Source organism: Staurois parvus, unplaced genomic scaffold, assembly GCF_062004578.1.
Source record: "Staurois parvus isolate SC_StPar_1 unplaced genomic scaffold, SC_StPar_1.0 ptg001766l, whole genome shotgun sequence".
NCBI lineage: Eukaryota > Metazoa > Chordata > Amphibia > Anura > Ranidae > Staurois > Staurois parvus.
Window position 1 is genome coordinate 338983 of NW_028319562.1, and position 21667 is coordinate 360649.

General features: G+C 45.9%; 1 protein-coding gene across 1 annotated transcript in view; it reads right to left on the bottom strand.

The window, feature by feature from the left end:
- Window positions 1-3758: 3758 nt before the first annotated feature.
- The window catches only part of CDH16 (cadherin 16), a 93242-nt gene continuing 75333 nt past the window's right edge, over window positions 3759-21667 (bottom strand). Inside the window, exons 14-17 of the mRNA XM_089663773.1 lie at window positions 17598-17837; window positions 17035-17151; window positions 7592-7708; window positions 3759-7154 (exon numbers count right to left, since the gene is read on the bottom strand). Coding sequence (XP_089519899.1) covers window positions 7057-7154; window positions 7592-7708; window positions 17035-17151; window positions 17598-17837 — 572 coding nt within the window. The 3' untranslated portion in view covers window positions 3759-7056. The remainder of the gene's footprint in view (window positions 7155-7591; window positions 7709-17034; window positions 17152-17597; window positions 17838-21667) is intronic.

The following is a 21667-nucleotide window of genomic DNA, read 5'->3' on the forward strand; positions in this document are numbered from 1 at the left end:
TATCTTATATCTGGAGAGCGGTGATGTCACTCCTGTATAATATATCTCATATCTGGAGAGCGGTGATGTCACTCCTGTATAATATATCTTATATCTGGAGAGCGGTGATGTCACGCCTGTATATTATATCTTATATCTGGGGAGTGGTGATATCACTCCTGTAGCACTGTGGGAGGAGATTATGTCTCTCCGGCTTGTATGGACTTGTAAAGTGAAACAAAAAACAAGAAGCGCAACAACCTTGCGCATTACCTCAGTAACAGAATTTATTAATAAAAGATAGGTACTCACAAACAACGAATAAAATCAGGCATGTAGTCCTCAAAGGGACTTCAAAGATAAGAAGCCAGCGCGAATCCCATCATGGGGGTAGACACTCAGTATAGCTGACGCGTTTCGAAGGCTATGCCTTCTTCCTTAGAGCTCTGAGGAAGAAGGCATAGCCTTCGAAACGCGTCAGCTATACTGAGTGTCTACCCCCATGATGGGATTCGCGCTGGCTTCTTATCTTTGAAGTCCCTTTGAGGACTACATGCCTGATTTTATTCGTTGTTTGTGAGTACCTATCTTTTATTAATAAATTCTGTTACTGAGGTAATGCGCAAGGTTGGTGCGCTTCTTGTTTTTTGTTTCACTTTGCAGTCTCGATCGGGCTTCCCCAGCCCTGTTTTGGAGCTGCACAACCTTGAAATATACTGGTGGTCGCTTGTTCTGGTGTTGGTTCCATCTATTTGCCACTGGTCTGGGCCCTAGAGCGCAGGAGAAATCGCAGCTGGTCTATTGTATGGACTTGTAGTTCCTCCACAGTCGGAGTTCTGTGGATCACCAGACTTTCCCGGACTGATGGAGGGTTCCGCCTCTAATTCTGAGTGATTTATAAAGTTGGCGGAGAGTTTATTCTGCGCAGACACCACCTGCTCTAAATCAGCGACTTTTATTACCATCCGGGTGACTATAATGGATGTTTGTCATTTATTAGCGGGAGAAATCCAGTTTTCCACTCGGCGGGTCACATTCTTCCATTGCGCTCACTAAATCCAATCATAAATCACAGAGCCGTGTAAGTGAGCGTTAGAATGAGCGCAACGCCGCAAATGTACGAGACCGGAGAATAATCGTCTGACATGGGCAGGGGTGGACTAACCGTTCGGGCGCCCAGGCACTGCCCGAGGGCCTGGGGTCAGTAGGGGGCCTCATGAGATGCCCCTGGTACCTTTCATAGGCTTTTTGGGGTGTGGCTTGAGTTTGGGCAAGGACACGGGCCCCATGATTTCCTATTACCCGGGGGCCCCATGAGTTGTCAGTCCGCCCCTGGACATGGTACAATTATAGGGGCAGGATGGCTGAAATGTGACAGATTTCCAGATGGATCCTGGAGGACTGAACTAGAACCACTGCTACAGCGTCTGCAAATTATATCTGACCTCCAACCTTCCCTTCAGTCTTGAACCATTGTACCGACTCCTCTCCTGGACAGAAATGTCTTACTCTGATTTTACTGCACACTGTGAGATTCTCACAATGTGCATTAGAAGCTGCAGCAAGTCAGATAGACCCCGCCTCATTTCCTGACTGGAGGATGTCCAGCATCATCTAGGCCAGCAATGGGCAAACTACGGCCCGCGGGCCGTATACGGCCCAGCGGACCTTTTAATCTGGCCCGCGGAGCTAGGCTCCCGCTAGGCTCCTCTCACAGTTCGCCCTGAAGACCGGTGTAGCATGAAAATCTGTCTCCTATGAGGATCTGTCCCCCTCGACATATCTGCGCATGTGCCGGAGATCGCCGATCGGCTGCTAATGCCTGAAACTGGCACATGCGCAGATACGTCGAGGGGGACAGATCCTCATAGGAGACAGATTTTCATGCTACACCGGAACGGCGCAGGAACATGGCGAGAGGAACGCGCGGAGCAAAGGTAAGTGAATTAACACAGGGGGGACTTGGGGACTTAATATGGGGGATGAATTAATATGGGGAATGAATTACTATATGGGGGATGAATTACTATATGGGGGATGAATTACTATGGGGGATGAATTACTATATGGGGGATGAATTACTATGGGGGATGAATTACTATATGGGGGATGAATTACTATGGGGGATGAATTACTATGGGGGATGAATTACTATATGGAGGATGAATTACTATGGGGGATGAATTACTATGGGTGATGAATTACTATGGGGGATGAATTACTATGGGGGATGAATTACTATATGGGGGATGAATTACTATGGGGGATGAATTACTATGGGGGATGAATTACTATGGGGGATGAATTACTATATGGGGGATGAATTACTATGGGGGATGAATTACTATGGGGGATGAATTACTATATGGGGGATGAATTACTATGGGGGATGAATTACAATGGGGGATGAATTACTATGGGGGATGAATTACTATATGGGGGATGAATTACTATGGGGGATGAATTACTATATGGGGGATGAATTACTATATGGGGGATGAATTACTATGGGGGATGAATTACTATGGGGGATGAATTACTATATGGGGGATTAATTACTATGCTTACTATGGGGGAATATTACTATACTTACTATGGATGACACATACACATCATTCATCTACTCTTGGTCCGGCCCCCGGGTCCAATATATGAACCCATTGCGGCCCTCAAGTCAAAAAGTTTGCCCACCCCTGATCTAGGCTCTTTCCTCCCCAGCCTGACAGTCCCTGCCCCCCCTTTCATTTGGGTAGTGATGGGCCGAACACCCCCTTGTTAAGTTCGCGGTCGAACATTTGGACCTAATGAAAGTCCGATAGCAAACTTCGAACAGAGGGGGAATGCACTAACCAGATTATGTGGTAAGATACCGCACAGCTACTAAAATCATTCTCTAATGTTGCAGCTGTCAGGGGGATTCCCCGCTGACGGCTCAATGTAAAAACAATTGTCAGCATTGCCCGGTTCCCCCCCATCTATACCAAACCCTTCAGGTCTGGTATGGATTTTGAGGTGAACCCCCCCATGCCAAAATGTTTTAAAAATGCCATGGGTCCCCCCCAAAAAACCATACAAGACCCTTATCTGAGCATGCAGCCTGAAAGGTCAGGAAAGGGGGGGAAGTATGCGCCCCCCCCCTTCCTGAACCATACCAGGAAACATGCCCTCAACATGTTGATAGGGGTGAATGTGGATGGGGACAAGGGCCTCTTCCCCACAACTGTGACCGGTGGTTGTGGGGGTCTGCAGATGGGGGGCTTATTGGAACCTGGAAGCCCCCTTTAACAAGGGGGACCCCAGATCCCAGCCCGCCTCCATGTGAATGAGTATGGGGTACATGGTACTGCTACCCATTCATATAAAAGAAGTGTAGTGTAAAAAAGACAGGAGACAAGTCCTTCATTATAAACAAAAATGTAAAAAAGTCCCCCGAAGTAGATCCGACCTCAATCATGATGCCTGCCACCGCCCGGAAAAAAAAGACGCTCTGCTGTCAACGCTGGCTCCCACCATCTGACAACTGCGACAGTTCTTAAATACTGTGATGATGTCACAAGGGGGTGGGGTCACTCTCACACCCTTGTGATTTCATCATGCACTGTGATTGGCCAAAGCATTGCATCTGACCAATCACAATGCCCTGTCAAGGTGCAGTACATTGTGGGGCGAACAGCCCACCTAGCATGGTAAATCGCGGCAAACCAGTGTTTTCTGACTTGGCCAAAAAAACTAAAAAATGCAGCAAAATACCACTAAACGCTTATACAAAAATGCTAAAAAACGCTGAAAAACTCACTTTTTAATGTGACTTTATACAGCTAACATTATCAGCGTTATTGAAACGCCCTATATGTATAGAGGTTCTCCATGCAATGCTGCGGCTTCATTCATTGGGTGGAGTTGGGCACTAGGGCTTCATTCAATGGGTGGAGTTGGGCACCTGCGCTTCATTCAATGGGTGGAGTTGGGCACCTGTGGCTTCATTCATTGGGTGGAGTTGGGCACCTGTGGCTTCATTCTTTAGGTGGAGTCGGGCACCTGTGGCTTCATTCATTGGGTGGAGTTGGGCACCTGTGGCTTCATTCTTTAGGTGGAGTTGGGCACCTGCGGCTTTACTCATTGGGTGGAGTTGGGCACCTGTGGCATCATTCATTGGGTGGAGTTGGGCACCTGCGGCTTCATTAATTGGGTGGAGTTGGGCACCTGTGGCTTCATTCATTGGGTGGAGTTGGGCACCTGTGGCTTCATTCATTGGTTGCAATTGGGCACCGGGGCTTCATTCATTGGGTGGAGATGGGCACCTGTGGCTTCATTCATTGGGTGGAATTGGGCACCTGCGGCTTCATTCATTGGGTGGAGTTGGGCACCAGGGCTTCATTCATTGGGTGGAATTGGGCATCTGCGGCTTCATTCATTGGGTGGAGTTGGGCACCTGCGGCTTCATTCATTGGGTGGAGTTGGGCACCAGGGCTGCATTCATTGGGTGGATTTGGGCACCTGTGACTTCATTCATTGGGAGGAGTTGGGCACCTGCGGCTTCATTCATTGGGTGGAGTTGGACACCTGTGGCTTCATTCATTGGGTGGAGTTGGGCACCTGCGGCTTCATTCATTGGGTGGAGTTGGGCACCTGCGACTTCATTCAATAGGTGGAGTTGGGCAGCTGACAGTGTCCAGGTGGAGCGCCCCTTCAGCGATCTATCTACGATGAGAAATGCACAGAATTTGGCGCTTTTCTATAATGTCTTATTGGTTTTCCATGAGCGCGGTGTGACCAGATTGCGGTTTTGTTACTAATCGTCTGTCCTCTCGGTTATCCTCTTACTGCGGGCTGTCTGGGTGGTAAGACATAAACAGCACTCTCTGCGCAGACTTCACCACCGACAAATATTTTTACAAAGCAGCGCGGGCTCGCGATGGAAACTTCTCTAAAAGCAGCAAGGACAGAAGGACTCGCGGTCCGCGGGTTATTAGATAAGTGGTTCCATGGAGCAGACGACTCGTTAATGTTTCAGGGGATGGAAAAAACACAAAGAGATAAATGGCTGGAACGCGAACGCGGGAATCTGATAGAGTTTTCTGGGCTCGGTGAACAGAGGGAAAGTGTTCGATGTGATAGATTGACGGGGGGGATTTGGTCTTTGTTGGAGGCCATCGAAGGATTTGTCCTCAGTGATAGAATGAGACATTGAACATTGACGGAGCATTGCATGAGCAATGTACAGTGAAGTGCACTGAGCTCCATAAGCCAAGACTGAAGGTGAAATGCGTCAGTGGAGTCATGTCTGGAGGGAGCAATGATTTACAATTGTCCATGTAACAGTGTCAATAAAGTTTACTGCAATTGAATCAGAGAAAAGTATAGTGGTGTGTGACCTAGACACTTTTTTGCTTTGAGGTTTGTTGTGTCATCAGACGTGTGTGATACATTGTGCACAATCACAGGGGAGAGAAGAGGAGGCTGCAGACAATGATACATTGTGACCCAAATCACAGGGCAGAGAAGAGGAGGCTGCAGACAATGATACATTGTGACCCAATCACAGGGCAGAGAAGAGGAGGCTGCAGACAATGATACATTGTGACCCAATCACAGGGCAGAGAAGAGGAGGCTGCAGACAATGATACATTGTGACCCAATCACAGGGCAGAGAAGAGGAGGCTGCAGACAATGATACATTGTGACCCAATCACAGGGCAGAGAAGAGGAAACTGCAGATAATGATACATTGTGACCTAATCACAGGGCAGATAAGATGAGGCTGCAGACAATGATACATTGTGACCCAATCACAGGGCAGAGAAGAGGAGAATGCAGACAATGAAAAGTTGTAACACAATGACAGGGGAGAGAAGATGAGGCTGCAGACGATGATACATTGTGACCAAATCACAGGGGAGAGAAGAGGAAACTGCAGACAATGATACATTGTGACCCAATCACAGGTCAGAGAAGAGGAGGCTGCAGACGATGATACATTGTGACCTAATCACAGGGTAGATAAGATGAGGCTGCAGACAATGATACATTGTGACCCAATCATAGGCAGAGAAGAGGAGAATGCAGACAATGATACATTGTGCACAATCACGGGGGAGAGAAGAGGAGGCTGCAGACAATGATACATTGTGACCCAATCACAGGGCAGAGAAGAGGAAACTGCAGACAATGATACATTGTGACCCAATCACAGGTCAGAGAAGAGGAGGCTGCAGACGATGATACATTGTGACCTAATCACAGGGTAGATAAGATGAGGCTGCAGACAATGATACATTGTGACCCAATCACAGGCAGAGAAGAGGAGAATGCAGACAATGATACGTTGTAACACAATTACAGGGCAGAGAAGGGGAGGCTGCAGACAATGATACATTGTGACTCAATCACAGGGCAGAGAAGAGGAGCCTACAAACGATGATACATTGTAACACAATCACAGGGCAGAGAAGAGGAGGCTGCAGACGATGATACATTGTGACCCAATCACAGGGGAGAGAAGAGGAGGCTGCAGACAATAATACATTGTGACACAATCACAGGGCAGAGAAGAGGAGGCTGCAGACGATGATACTTTGTAACACAATCACAGGGCAGAGAAGGGGAGGCTGCAGCATTCTATGGGGTTTAGTAATCACATACTGTAGCAGTCATCTCTAATAATTGACATGAAGACTTTTCAGTGGCATTTTATTGCTCGTTGCGATCTCTTCAGGAAAACATTTCCCATTTGAGGAGAAGACAGAGGAAATGGCATTTCTACAGATCTCCAATTTTCTTCCTATTCACTCTTTCCGGAAACGTCACAAATTTAAAGGGATTCTCCCTGCAACTAAACCAGAGTGTGGCCATCAGCAGAGACGATGTGTTCTACCGAATCCATCCCTATTACATCCCTATGTATCAATAATTCCACTGGAGGGGGGTAAACAATAAGCAACATTCCACCATATTGAATCTGTGGAGAAAGTGAGAGCCATCTTGGGGGTTAATCAGAACCACATGAGAGCCCAACACAAACTGTTTGGCAGCTGGAAGGAAATGGTACAAATCGCTCCGACTTGGAATTATAGGACTTCAAATCGTGCTGTTCAGCGGAATGTTTTCCGTCATTCCTGTCCTCTGGCGCGGTGCTGAGAGTGCCATGTGAGCGAAGATAACGATGAGGAAGATCCCTGCAATGGGGACAATATCAGATATATTAGTACATAGCACTGATGGGAACAGTGCATGTGTTCCTTATTACCTGGTAGGGGCAGAGTCCCATTGATCGGAACACCAATGATCCCCAATGAGCAGTGCCAGGACAGCGTCCGTAAGCATCCAATGTCAAAAGGCCTAAGTGCACCTCCCCTGCCCCCCATGAGCTATAACTCATTGTTTGCAATACGTTGATTTCAGCTGATGCAGTTGTTAGCAAAGGGTTACATTTTATTTTAAATGCAAATATCAAAAATATTCAAAGATTTGGGGGCAGGACCACCAGATAGGACCACTGGAAAGCTCAAAGAACATGCTGGGTCTTGTAGTTGTCAGGCAGCTGAAAGCTTGCCCTTGACTAGTTTAAAACAAATCAAAGGGCTTCCATTTCCATAACACGTCTGGTACCTACCTATCGCCCCCAGTGTGCCCAGTAGGATGCCCAGTGCAGAGGAGAGCGTTGGCATACCCGCCATCTTGTCTTCGTCCACTTTGCATATGGCTCTGCTGCTACAATGACACACCAAGACTGGAGGACAAAAGAAGAACATTACAAGCAGAACAGACCCAAATCCCGATGAAACAACGAGTCTATCATTTCCAATGAAGGCTGAATGCAGAATCTCCTCTTCCTTTGTGCATCACCTGGTCCTGCCAAGTGCCATTGTCCCCCCATGAGAAGTGAGACCCTGCTGTTCTCGTTCCCCATTTATTTATCTGTGATTTCATTTCCTTGAGAAAATCACCATGGAGGTATTTCTAACAGATGTCAACATCCCTGGAATTTATAGCTGTACCAAAAAGAACCCCAATCATTGGGACTTTAAAGACATCAATAGATAAATAAAATGTAATTTGTCAATCTTTATTGATTGTCAGTAGCCTTTAAGATATCAACCATAGAAATTGTATAGAGGTGGTTACTTTAAAAGATAAATACATTATTGTATCACTGTTCAAAGATGTATAAACAGTACATAGTTCATGAAAAACATCCAACACGTTTCAGTGTAAATCTACTCCTTCTTCAGGGATGAAGTTCTGCACATAGGTGATATGATCCATGGATGCTAAAACATATATATTTATAGAACATATCACAATTCTACCAGTGATTATATGTAACAATGTTATGTAATGTCAAATACACAGTACTCCCAGCATAATACAGTGAGAGCCTCATACATTTCCTCCACCTCTATAGACTTAAACCCCTTGAATTACGCTCTGCTCCACAATTGTCCCTCTTATAGACCCAAACCTCTCCTTCCCTTTTCCCTCCAGAACTGTCCATGTATAGACCCAAACCTCTCTGTCCCTCCACAAATGTCCTTCTTCTAAACCCAAACACTTCTATCCCTTTCTCCTCTACAATGGCCCTCTTAAAGACTCAAACCCCCTTCAACCCTCTCTTTCTCTACAAAAGTCCTCCAATGGATACAACCCCTTCCATCCCTCTCTCCCCCATAACTGTCCTTTTCTAGACCCAAACCTTTCTGTTCCACTCTCCTCCACAACTGTCCTTCTAAACCCAAAAACCTTCATTTCCTTCACAATTGTTCTTCTTATAGACTTCAATCCCTTCCATCCCTCTCTCCTCCACAACTATCCTCTTAAAGACCCAATCCCTTCCATCTATCTCTCCACCACTATCCTCTTATAGACCCAATCCCTTCCATTCCTCTCCTCCACAACTATCCTCTTACAGACCCAATCCCTTCCACCCCTCTCTCCTCCACAACTATCCTCCTATAGACCCAATCCCTTCCATCCCTCTCTCCTCCACAACTATCCTCTTACAGACCAAATCCCTTCCATCCCTCTCTCCTCCACAACTGCCCTCTTATAGACCCAATCCCTTCCATCCCTCTCTCCTCCACAACTGCCCTCTTATAGACCCAATCCCTTCTGTCCCTTTCTCCTCCACAACTGTCCTCCTATACACCCAAATCCCTCCATTCCTCTCCCCTCCACAACTGTCCTCCTTTAGCCCCATTCCTTTCCATCCCTCTCTCCCTGTCCACGTATAGACCCAAACATTTTTTTTCCTGCACCCCCAGGCCAGATAGGCTAGATCCATCCCTGCTCTTCAGACCACACCCAGGCAGCCACCTAGCAACTTGGGCCCCTCCAAAAAGGCACTGGGACTGCACTATTAGCCACAAGAGGGAACTACATGAAAAAATAGTAGAAATAAATACAAACAAGCAACAAAAATATTGTTTTCTATATAGAAAATAATGCGGCTCCATGCAAAGAATGATCCTCCAACTTTTGTCCTGAAAGGTCGGAGGATCATTCTGTGCATGGAGCTGCATTTTTTTTCTACCGGGTTTCAAACAATATTTGCTATGATAGGATTTGTACCATCTTTACGAACGGTGGGTGTCCATTTGACTTATCAGTTATTTTCTTTTTTTTTGGTTGGTTGTATTTATAGCTGTGCTCAAAAGTTTGCATACCCTGGCAGAAATTGTGACATTTTGGCATTGATATTGAAAATATGACTGACCATGCCAAAAAATGCTCTTTTATTGAAGAATGATGATTATATGAAGCCATTTATTATAATGTCTGAAATATGAGAGCGTCAGAGCCTTAGATAATCAAAGCATGTTATAAAGAAAGGCTGAAGCAGCCAATGGAAAATCTCAGCTGGATGGATGATGGGAGTTTATTATAAAGAATGGCTCCAGTAATGGGCAGCACAGTGGCTAAATGGTTAGCACTTCCACCTGGCAGTACTCGGGTCGTTGGTTCGAGTCCCAACCATGGCACCACCTGCCTGGAGTTTGCATATTCTACCTGTGCCTGCGTGGGATTCCTCCGGGTATTCCGGTTTCCTTCCACACTCCTAAGACATGCTGGTAGGTGAATTGGCTCCTGTCTAAAACTGGCCCTAGTTTGTGTATGTATGAATGTGAGTTAGGGACCTTCGATTGTACACCCCTTGAGGGTTAGGGACTGATGTGAATGTACAATATATATGTAAAGCGCTGTGTAAATTGACGGAGCTATATAAGTACCTGAAATAAATAAATAATAGCACAATTTACATAAATCTACAAAATATACATGACTGCTGGGGCTATGTAACATTGTAACACAGGCTTTTGTATACAAAAGTTGCAGGGATATTTGTCCTGTGAAATATATTTTTGTTCTCTAGAAGTAAAGTGTTGCTAGGTTATTTTCTATCTGGGTTGAATGTTATTTATTCAGCTAGTGAATCAGGAATATACTACATTATGGCCACTAGAGGGAGCTGAGGACCTTAATAAACACTTCTTTGCTATGATCCTCAGCTCCCTCTAGTGGCCATAATTTTAATGAATGAATAACATTCGACCTAGAGAAAGATTTTGCCCCTATTTACAGAGAGGAAATGTAGATGCAGTTTCCCTGGATGAATAGCTCTGCACCCATATGTATGGGATTATGTTATTTTTTTTCTATTTCCCTTGAATCCTTTAACCTTCAGGCATTGTTTAAAAATCTATCATGAAACGGATTTCTTTTTGCCTTATTCTTATGATATTCTTATACAGAGAACTACATCAGCTAGACCTTGCTCTTCAATTGCCCTCACATGTTCCCGTCAGTCACCAGTCACCTGTCATAGGCTGAAGAGGCCTCGTGGGTAGAAAGAAAAAAAAAAAGACATAAAATATTTTAATTGTTGCATATGCCATTTACAAGGTGCTGCAGGGAACTCTGGGAAAGTGTCTGAGTCACCCTTTCAGGAGAGAATAATGAGATACGATTAGCGCACATTGCGGAGCACTTCAATTTTCTGAAGATTATTTCATAATCGCCCCTAATAGCGGCAATGGAGGGAGGAGGGTGGGCTGGGTGACAAGTACATAGAAGAATATAGGCAAGGTCCCTCACAGCTGTCAGCGAGAGTGAAACCCAAAAACAAGATATCGGTGAGGAGCTGAGAAAATGACTTCCCTATGGTGTGGACCCAAAAATGACTCCAAATGTAAAAACTCAACAAGCGCATCATAACAATTGGTTAAAGAGCCCAAGTAATGATAAATCATATGATCACATAAAAGAGCCAACACATTTAAGAGGCTTCATACAATCCCTTTTTATCAGGGTTTGAATATTGCACGTGGTCCCATGATGACCCATGCTAATGTTTTCTCACTAACTCTGAAGATATTCATACATACTGTTTGACTAACATATCCTTGTATTTTTGTCTGGAGGAGAGAGAGATGAAGGGGCTTAGGGTCTATAGGAGGACAGTTGTGGAGGAGAGAGGAATGGAAGGGATTGGGTCAATAGGAGGACAGTTGTGGAGGAGAGAGGGATGGAAGGGATTGGGTCTATAGGAGGACAGTTGTGGAGGAGAGAGGGATGGAAGGGATTGGGTCTATAGGAGGATAGTTGTGGGGGAAAAAGGGATGGAAGGGATTGGGTCTATAGGAGGACAGTTGTGGAGGAGAGAGGAATGGAAGGGATTGGGTCAATAGGAGGACAGTTGTGGAGGAGAGAGGGATGGAAGGGATTGGGTCTATAGGAGGACAGTTGTGGAGGAGAGAGGGATGGAAGGGATTGGGTCTATAGGAGGATAGTTGTGGGGGAAAAAGGGATGGAAGGGATTGGATCTATAGGAGGATACTTGTGGAGGAGAGAGGGATGGAGGGATTTGGGTGTATAGGAGGACAGTTGTGGAGGAGAGAGGGATGGAAGGGATTAGGTCTATAGAAGGACTGTTGTGGAGGAGAGAGGGATGGAGGGATTTGGGTGTATGGAAGGACAGTTGTGGAGGAGAGAGGGATGGAAGGAAGGGATTGGGTCTATAGGAGCATAGTTGTGGAGGAGAGAGCGATGGAAGGGATTGGGTCTATAGGAGGATAGTTGTGGGGGAGAGAAGGATGGAAGGGATTGGGTCTATAGGAGGATAGTTGTGGAGGAGAGAGGGATGGAGGGATTGGAGTGTAGAGGAGGACAGTTGTGGAGGAGAAAGGGATGGAAGGGATTGGGTCTATAGGAGGATAGTTGTGGAGGAGAGATAGATGGAAGGGATTGGGTCTATAGGAGGATATTTGTGGAGGAGAGATAGATGGAAGGGATTGGGTCTATAGGAGGATAGTTGTGGAGGAGAGAGGGATGGAGGGATTGGAGTGTAGAGGAGGACAGTTGTGGAGGAGAGAGGGATGGAAGGGATTGGGTCTATAGGAGGATAGTTGTGGAGGAGAGATAGATGGAAGGGATTGGGTCTATAGGAGGATATTTGTGGAGGAGAGATAGATGGAAGGGATTGGGTCTATAGAAGGATAGTTGTGGAGGAGAGATAGATGGAAGGGATTGGGTCTATAGGAGGATATTTGTGGAGGAGAGATAGATGGAAGGGATTGGGTCTATAGGAGGATAGTTGTGGAGGAGAGAGGGATGGAGGGATTTGGATGTATGGGAGGACAGTTGTGGAGGAGAGAAGAACAGAGGGGTTTTGGTCAATAAAAGGACCAGTTGTGGAGAAGAGAGGGAAGGAGGGATTTAAGTCTATAATAAGAACAATTGTGAAGGAGATGGAGATTTTTGGGTTTAGAAGAAGGACAGTTGTGGAGGAGAGTGGAACATAAAGGTTTGGATATAGAAAAGGACAGTTATGGGGGAGAGAGAGATGGAAGGGGTTGTATCAATTGCAAGACTTTTGAAGAGAAAGAGAGGGCTGAAAGGGTTTGAGTCTTTAAGAGGGCCATTGTGGAGGAGAGAGGGATAGAAGTGTTTGGGTTTAGAAGAAGGACATTTGTGGAGGGACAAAGAGGTTTTGGTCTATACGTGGACAGTTCTGGAGGGAAAAGGGAAGGAGAAGTTTGGGTCTATAAGAGGGACAATTGTGGAGCAGAGCGTAATTCAAGGGGTTTAAGTCTATAGAAGGGACAATAGTGGAGTAGAGGGGGATGGAGGGGTTTTGATTTTTAAGAGCTATGGAAGGGATTGGGTCTATAAAAGGAGCAGTCAGGGAGGAGAGATGGATGAAGCCATTTGGGTCTATAAGAGGACAGTTCTGAAGGAAAAAGGAAAGGAGGGATTTGCATCTATAAGAAGACAATTGTGGATTAAAGAAGGACAATTGTGGATTAGGGAGGGATGGAGGGATTTGGGTCTATTAGAGGGACAGTTGTGGAGGAGAGAGGGACAGAGGGGTTTGGGTCCAAGAGAGGGACAGTTGTGGAGGAGAAAGGGACAGAGACGTTTGGGTCTATACGTGGACAGTTGTGGAGAGAAAAGGGAAGGAGAGGTTTGGGTCTATAAGAGGGACAATTGTGGAGCAGAGCGAAATTCAAGGAGTTTAAGTCTATAGAAGGGACAGTAGTGGAGCAAAGGGGGATGGAGGGGTTTGGGTCTTTAAGACGAACAGATGTGCGGGAGAGCTATGGAAAGGATTGGCTCTATAAAAGGAGCAGTCAGGGAGGAGGGGTGGATGGAGCCATTTGGGTCTATAAGAGGACAGTTCTTAAGGAAAAAGGAAAGGAGGGGTTTGCATCTATAAGAAGACAATTGTGGATTAGAGCTGGACAATTGTGGATTAGGGAGGGATGGAGGGGTTTGGGTTGGTAAGAGGGACAGTTGAGGAGGAGACAGGGACTGAGGGTGTTTGGGTCTATGAAAGGGACCGTTGTGGAGGAGAGAGGGACAGAGGGGTTTGGGTCTATTAGAGGGACAGTTGTGGAGGAGAGAGGGGCAGAGAGGTTTGGGTCCATGAGAGGGACCGTTGTGGAGGAGACAGGGACAGAGGGGTTTGGGTCTATTAGAGGGACAGTTGTGGAGGAGACAGGGACAGAGGGGTTTGGGTCCATGAGAGGGAGAGTTGTGGAGGAGAGAGGGACAGAGAGGTTTGGGTCTATGAGAGGGATAGTTGTGGAAAAGAGATGGACAGTTGTGGAGGAGAGAGGGACGGGGGGTTGGGGTCTATTAGAGGGACAAGTGTGGGGAAGAAAGGGATAGTAGGGTTTGGGTCTAGAAGAGGGACAGTTGTGGACATGGAGGAGAGAGGGATGGAGAAGTTTGGGCCTATAAGAGGGAAAGTTGTGGCGGAGAGAGGGACAGAGATGTTTGGGGCTGTAAGATTGATACTTGTGGTGGAGAGAGATGGAGAGGGTTGGGGGCAATGGTTTGATTTGGTGAGTTGATTAAATCATATTGGTGTAAACACTGAGTCATCTTGGCACTTTTGGATTTTCAGGTAAATGTTCCTGCTCAGAACAACAGAATATCTCCTCTCGCTCGTGTAGCGTTTTGAAGGGTAAGATGGAATAGACGCAGGTTTGTTACCATGGCAAACCAGATCTATAGCTCTGTGTAAGTACACTTCAGACTGAATAACTGCCGGGATAAATGATTTGGCCGTGAACTGTTTACACTCAGAAACTGTCTGAGGAATGTAAACATCTGAAATTCACAGAAAAAAAGACTCTCTTCTAAGACCTATTAACAAAATTTAGAGAGGATCTGTGGAAAGATAAACACAAATTACTGGCCATTGCCTGGCTGCCATTGAATACTTTAATGGAGCTTAAAGATGTGTGCGGATTTATGATTATGACTTCACTCGTTCTGTGCTGCTTCCAAGTCTGCGACCTCAAAAAAAAAATGCTGACATCAATCTAACATTTCATATATTTGATTTTATTTTTATCTTTGCTGCAGTGAGAAGGTTGTTTGAAAGGTTTATAGGACACAATGCAATCAGCTGATTGGTGGTCTTGTCCCAAAAAACCCTGTCCTCTCCCCTCTCCTGGAGGAGTTTCTCCCAAAAGTCTTCACACTGTTATATTTATCCCCGTTTTTTGGCTCTTCGTGGGGCTCACGAGACAAGCAACAGTGAGGGTGCTCAGCCCTCACCAGTGCTGCCATGCTCACGAAATAAACAGCCGTAGCTCAGCTGAAGATGTATGGGTGCCTGCGCTCACAACACACTATATTTAGAAGCATTGGCTGCCAAAATCATGTTATTAAACAGCTCTGGGCGAATATACAAAAACACCCTTCACTTCTCTGCTCTAGTGCTTCGGTCATGGAATCACTTCTTAGCCTGCCAGGGTCATTAGGGAACAGGGGCGGACTGACAACTCTTGGGGCGCCTGGGCAATAATGGTCATGGGGCCCCTGTGTCCTTGCCCAAACTCAAAAAAGCCTATGAAAAAGGTACCAGGGGCATCTCATGGGGCCCCCTACTGACCCCGGGCCCTCGGGCAGTGCCCGAGTTTCCAAATGGTCAGTCCGCCCCTGTTAGGGAACATTTGTCTCCATACTGTGCTAGTACAGGCCAGCTGAAACAACCAGCGGATGATAAAGTACATTATGTCACTTTCTGCCCTATCAAATAAAGGGCAATGGCATCCAGCAAAGTGGAGGTATCAGCTCTGGAAAGTAATGCACCACATCTACTGATCAGTTTTGGGCAGCTTTTCATATTTTATAAACCCTGAAGAAGGGACTTGTTATCCCCCCAAACAGGGGTGGACTGACAGCTCATGGGGCCCCTGAGCAATAGGGGATCATGGGACCTCTGTGTCCTTGCCCAAACTCAAAAAAGCCTATGAAAAAGGTACTAGGGGCATCTCATGGGGCCCATTACTGACCCCGGGCCCTCGGGCAGTGCCCGAATTTCCAAATGGTCAGTCTGCCCCTGCCCCCGAAACACATTGACATAGTTACATAGTTAGTCTGGCTGAAAAAAGACAAAAGTCCATGCAGTTCAACCATTAATAAAAAAAAAAAAGTTGTAATCCTACACCCACTGTTGATCCAGAGGAAGGCAAAAAACCCAGCAAAGCATGATGTAATTTGCTCCTGCAGGGGAAAAAAAATCCTTCCTGATCCCCCGAGAGGCAATCGGATATTCTCTGGATCAACTTTACCTATAAATGTTAGTATCCAGTCAGGGGCAGACTGACCATTTAGAAACTCGGGCACTGCCCGAGTGTCCGGGGTCAGTAGGGGGCCCCATGAGATGCCCCTGGTACCTTTTTCATAGGCTTTTTTGAGTTTGGGCAAGGGCACAGGGGCCCCATGATCCCCTATTGCCCGGGGGCCCCATGAGTTGTCAGTCCGCCCCTGTATCCAGTTATATTCTGTGTATCTAGGAAGGAAGAAGAGAAACAAACTCTCCTGCTCTCTGAGACCCAGATAGGTGGCGGATAGATGGAACCAGAACTGGAAAAATTCGACCACCAGTGCATATAGGGTTGTGCAGCTCCAAACAAGGCTGGGGAAGCCCGACCAGTACTGCAAAGCAAAACAACTGTAGCTCTGATGGACAAGGGATGCCCTTCGAAACGCATCAGCTGTACTCTGAGTGTCTACCCCTATGATGGGACCCGCGCAGGCTTCCTAATTTTCAAGTTCCTTTGAGGACTTACATGCTTGAATTACTTCGCTGTTTGTGAGTATCATTTTGTATTCAATAAAATTTTGGTTACTGAGGTAATGCGCAAGTCTGGTGCGCTTTCTGTTTAATTTCGCTTTGCATATCTAGGGAAGAATCCAGGACTTTTCTAAAGCAATCCACTGAGCTGGCCAGAACCAACTCTTGAGGGAGTCTATTCCACATTTTCCCAGCTCTCACTGTGAAGAAACCTTTCTGTGTTTGGAAATTAAATTTATTTTCCTCCAAATGACATGTATGGATTTTGGAGAGAATAATAAGACGTTACACTTGCTGCATCTACATTTCCATTTACTGAGCTCTGGTAAGTGACCTTTGCCCTGACAGGTTCTCTTTATAAGGTATAGAGTTTTGAAAAGCAGCCATATTACCATTCCTCTGATCCTATTTCCATTGAGTTAAAGTTCTGTACAGCATATTTCCCAGAATCCTGCTGGACACAGTACCTGTGAAGGACACCTGTTTCCTCTGAGGTGTCACCCCGCTGTCTGCAATGATGATGGGTACTTGGTAGGCTTTGGGCTCCAGGTGATGGCTCCTCATTGACAGATAAGCATGCGTCCCTGCCGATTAATGACACGAGATTTGGATTACCGACAGGATACACTACATGTTCTAATCCAATATTACAACCCTTAATAGCTCCACTCCACATGGCTATCAATGTTTTCTGGATTTTAACTACACGGCACTTATTGACACGGGGATTACTGCCTCTGTGTGACCGCTAAGTATATAGAAATTATTTTTAGTTCTTAACTCTTTTTTTCCTGAGTGACATTTTCGAGTTGCAACATTTCCTACTCACTGTTATAACTGTTCATGTGAACCAGTATACCTTCACACATCCCCGTTCAGCTGTTATCCAAAGCATAGTACGGAGCGCCATTTGGATGGAGGGTGACAGGGTTAAAACAGAGGATTAACCACTCCCTATTCCATCCAAACTAAAAAAAGTTTTGGATTTAGACACACTTTAACATTAAAATATCGTAGGTGATGGATGTACCATTGATGGCGGTCAGCATCCATTGGCTTCGCAGTGCTGCGTCGTTGGGTAAGCTGAATGTGAAGGGGGTGCTGTTTTCTGGTGAATCCCTGTCAAACGCTGTGATGATAGTTCTTTGCTCCTCCCTCTTTGGGGTGCAGAAATATTCAGAGCTATAATCTCCAATCAGGGTTGGAATATTATCATTGACGTCAAGGATATGGATCACAACTTCTGCTGAGGCCGAAAGACCGCCATCACCTGAAAGAGATCATCAGTGGGTTACACAGCAGCAGGGGCGGACTGACAACTCATAGGGCCCCCGGGCAATAAAGGATAATGGGGCCCCTGTGTCCTTGCCCAAACTCAAAAAAGCCTATGAAAAAGGTACCAGGGGCATCTCATGGGGCCCCCTACTGACCCTGGGCCCTCGGGCAGTGCCCGAGTTTCCAAATGGTCAGTCCGCCCCTGCACAGCAGTGATGATCAAAAGTGTACAAAGTGTTGAAAGAAAAGTATCTTTCTTCACATACAGTAGGAACCACTACTAGAACATAACTACAGGTGTGAAGAAGGTGCAACTGCACTATGGCCCCTGAGGGCCCCCAGTTATAATTGCCCTGCACCCATTATTTCCCAACGTTTTCAGCCTATTGCAGAACAAATTGAATTTTACCCAGTTCTATTTAAAATCAGCATATTCAGGGCTTAGAAGGATAGTTGAAGGTTTTTGTAGGAGAAATGGGGTTGAATATGGCAACAGAACCCCTTCCGGAATTCCCTGTAATGATGCTGGGTGTGTCCTCTGAAAAAGTGCATTTAAGCTCCAGCCTTTGAAGTGGCTGCCAGTTACCTATGACCAGGGGCGGACTGACAACTCATGGGGCACCCGGGCAATAGGGGATCATGGGGCCCCGTGTCCTTGCCCAAACTCAAAAAAGCCTATGAAAAAGGTAACAGGGGCATCTCATGGGGCCCCCTACTGACCTGGGCCCTCAGGCAGTGCCCGAGTTTCCAAATGGTCAGTCCACCCCTGCCTGTGACCAAAAGCTACTGAAGCCTGTTACCTGTTGTTGCTAATGCAGATTGTCTGACTAGTCTCTCATCTTCTGCTATTGCCAACCCAAACTGTCTGACTACCCTTTGCTTGCTGCCTGCCAAGACTCCTGCCTGAACTTAACTACTTTCTTGTCTCCAGCCTAGTTTATCACCTACTTGTTGCTGACCTGGACTGTCTCTCTGCTTACAACCTGTCAAGACATCTGCTAGATCCCAATGGCACTATGATCTCTTGTCTCCGCACAGTGGCCCCCCTGTATCTGCTTCCTCCAGGAATCCCAAGGGCCTTGACCTGGGTCCAGTTGCAGTGAAGTATTCGTGGGACCACAATGGTTTCTTTCCCATATCCACCATCAGGAGCTCTGGTGAAGACCAACTAGTACTTTAATTATGTGCCCTAGGGGACCCCAAGGTATTGTATCAATGGGCCTCATCAGTAGGGACTATAAATGTTCAGAGAAATGACCTCCGAAAATGGAGGTCTCATTCACCCCAGAGGTACATAAGCTGCATTCCCAGTACAGGCAAAATATACTGGAATTAAAAGAAAAAGTCTGAAGGCAAACAGCTCATATGAATTATGGGAGAACAATGCATTCAATGTTTATTTCTGCAAAAAGGTTTTATATCAATATTTAGGAACTGCTATAAAACATAAAAAAGTAAAATAAAACTGAACCAGAAGCATTAGAGTTTCCCCTAGAAAAAGTATTCATATAGACCTCGGTACTGCTCTAAGGCCAACCACTGTTGCCATCACCGCTGCTACCAATGACTATGGTGCAGCAATCTGCAGCTGCCCTGATAATCCTTCTACTCAGATACGGCCACAATTGTGTATCCAGATACAAATCTCAGAGTAATATAAGCAGACAGCACTGGAAATGTTGCTCATATGACCTGAGAGGCAAGAACACGAATAACACAGGAACTGGCCAGGCGCAGTATCCCACACATAATCGTATCTTCTGAGTTCTATTTTACAATTGCCCTGATAAAAAACAAAATGCTACATATTCCAAGACTTTAAGCCCCGTAACACACGATGAGAATATCGGACGAAAGGTCGTCCATTTTTTTTTTGCATGCTAGTTTCCATGTTGAAAATGAAGAGGTTTCTAAAATTACGAAGGTTCTTGTATGACAGAATAGAACTTTGTAAGTGATGTAATGTATTGTATTTGTCAGTGCGTACCTTAACGCGTTTACGTCACGATCCACGTGACTCTGAGGAAGTCACGTGGATCGTGACGTAAACGCGTTAAGGTACGCACTGACATCATTTCCGGTGGCGCGGTGCCGTAATTTCCGGCGTTGGCGCCATTTCTGGAGGGATTGTGGAGCAAGTGGAGCTGCATGCATTTCTTAGCATGAGAACCATGGAAACACACTCATGATATGGGAAAAAGCTGATCTTTGCCATTTTCCATGTGAGTGGGCATTTTATTTATATTCATGTTATTATTAAAACTGGATTACACTATGGAGGATCTTCTTTGTTTTTAATGGTATCTTAAACGGTTCTGTGGAATCGAGTACCTAGGAGATAGGAGAAGATATTGGAGGGATCTATCCATACGTTCCATCCTTTGATGATACCTAGAGATGAGCGAATCGAACATGACGAAGTGGAATTCGTTTCGAAGATTAGGAAAAATTCGATTTGCGCCGAATCCGAAAATTAGCAAACTTCGGATGCACAAATCGAATTTTCCCAAAAATGGCGGCGACATGTGTGGCGACGGAGCGGGGATCTCTGGGAAGGCGCGCAGACAAGGCGCGCTGACCCATAATGCATTCATTCATGACATGTGATCGCATTAGCCAATCAGCAGCCAGCCAGCCAGCACTGTGTAATGGTGGAGCTATAAATCGCGGGCATCTTAGAATTCTCCATTAGCCTCCGGTCATTCAAGAGAGACAGACCTGTCTGTATTAGGGACAGAGTTAGGGCCACAGAGACTTTAGGGCCACAGAATCGTTACTCAGGGACACAGAATCGTTACTCAGGGACACAGAATCGTTACTCAGGGACACAGAATTGTTACTCAGGGACACAGAATTGTTACTCAGGGACACAGAATCGTTACTCAGGGACAGACACAGAATTGTTACTCAGGGACACAGAATCGTTACTCAGGGACACAGAATCGTTACTCAGGGACACAGAATTGTTACTCAGGGACACAGAATCGTTACTCAGGGACACAGAATTGTTACTCAGGGACACAGAATTGTTACTCAGGGACACAGAATTGTTACTGAGTGACACAGAATCGTTACTCAGGGACACAGAATCGTTACTCAGGGACACAGAATTGTTACTCAGGGACACAGAATTGTTACTGAGGGACACAGAATCGTTACTGAGGGACACAGAATTGTTACTCAGGGACACAGAATTGTTACTTAGGGACACAGAATTGTTACTCAGGGACACAGAATTGTTACTGAGGGACACAGAATCGTTACTCAGGGACACAGAATTGTTACTCAGGGACACAGAATTGTTACTCAGGGACACAGAATCGTTACTCAGGGACACAGAATTGTTACTCAGGGACACAGAATCGTTACTCAGGGACACAGAATTGTTACTCAGGGACACAGAATCGTTACTCAGGGACACAGAATTGTTACTCAGGGACACAGAATCGTTACTCAGGGACAGACACAGAATCGTTACTCAGGGACACAGAATTGTTACTCAGGGACACAGAATTGTTACTCAGGGACACAGAATCATTACTCAGGGACACAGAATTGTTACTCAGGGACACAGAATTGTTACTCAGGGACACAGAATCGTTACTCAGGGACAGACACAGAATCGTTACTCAGGGACACAGAATCGTTACTCAGGGACACAGAATTGTTACTCAGGGACACAGAATTGTTACTCAGGGACACAGAATCGTTACTCAGGGACACAGAATTGTTACTCAGGGACACAGAATTGTTACTGAGGGACACAGAATCGTTACTCAGGGACACAGAATCGTTACTCAGAGACACAGAATTGTTACTCAGGGA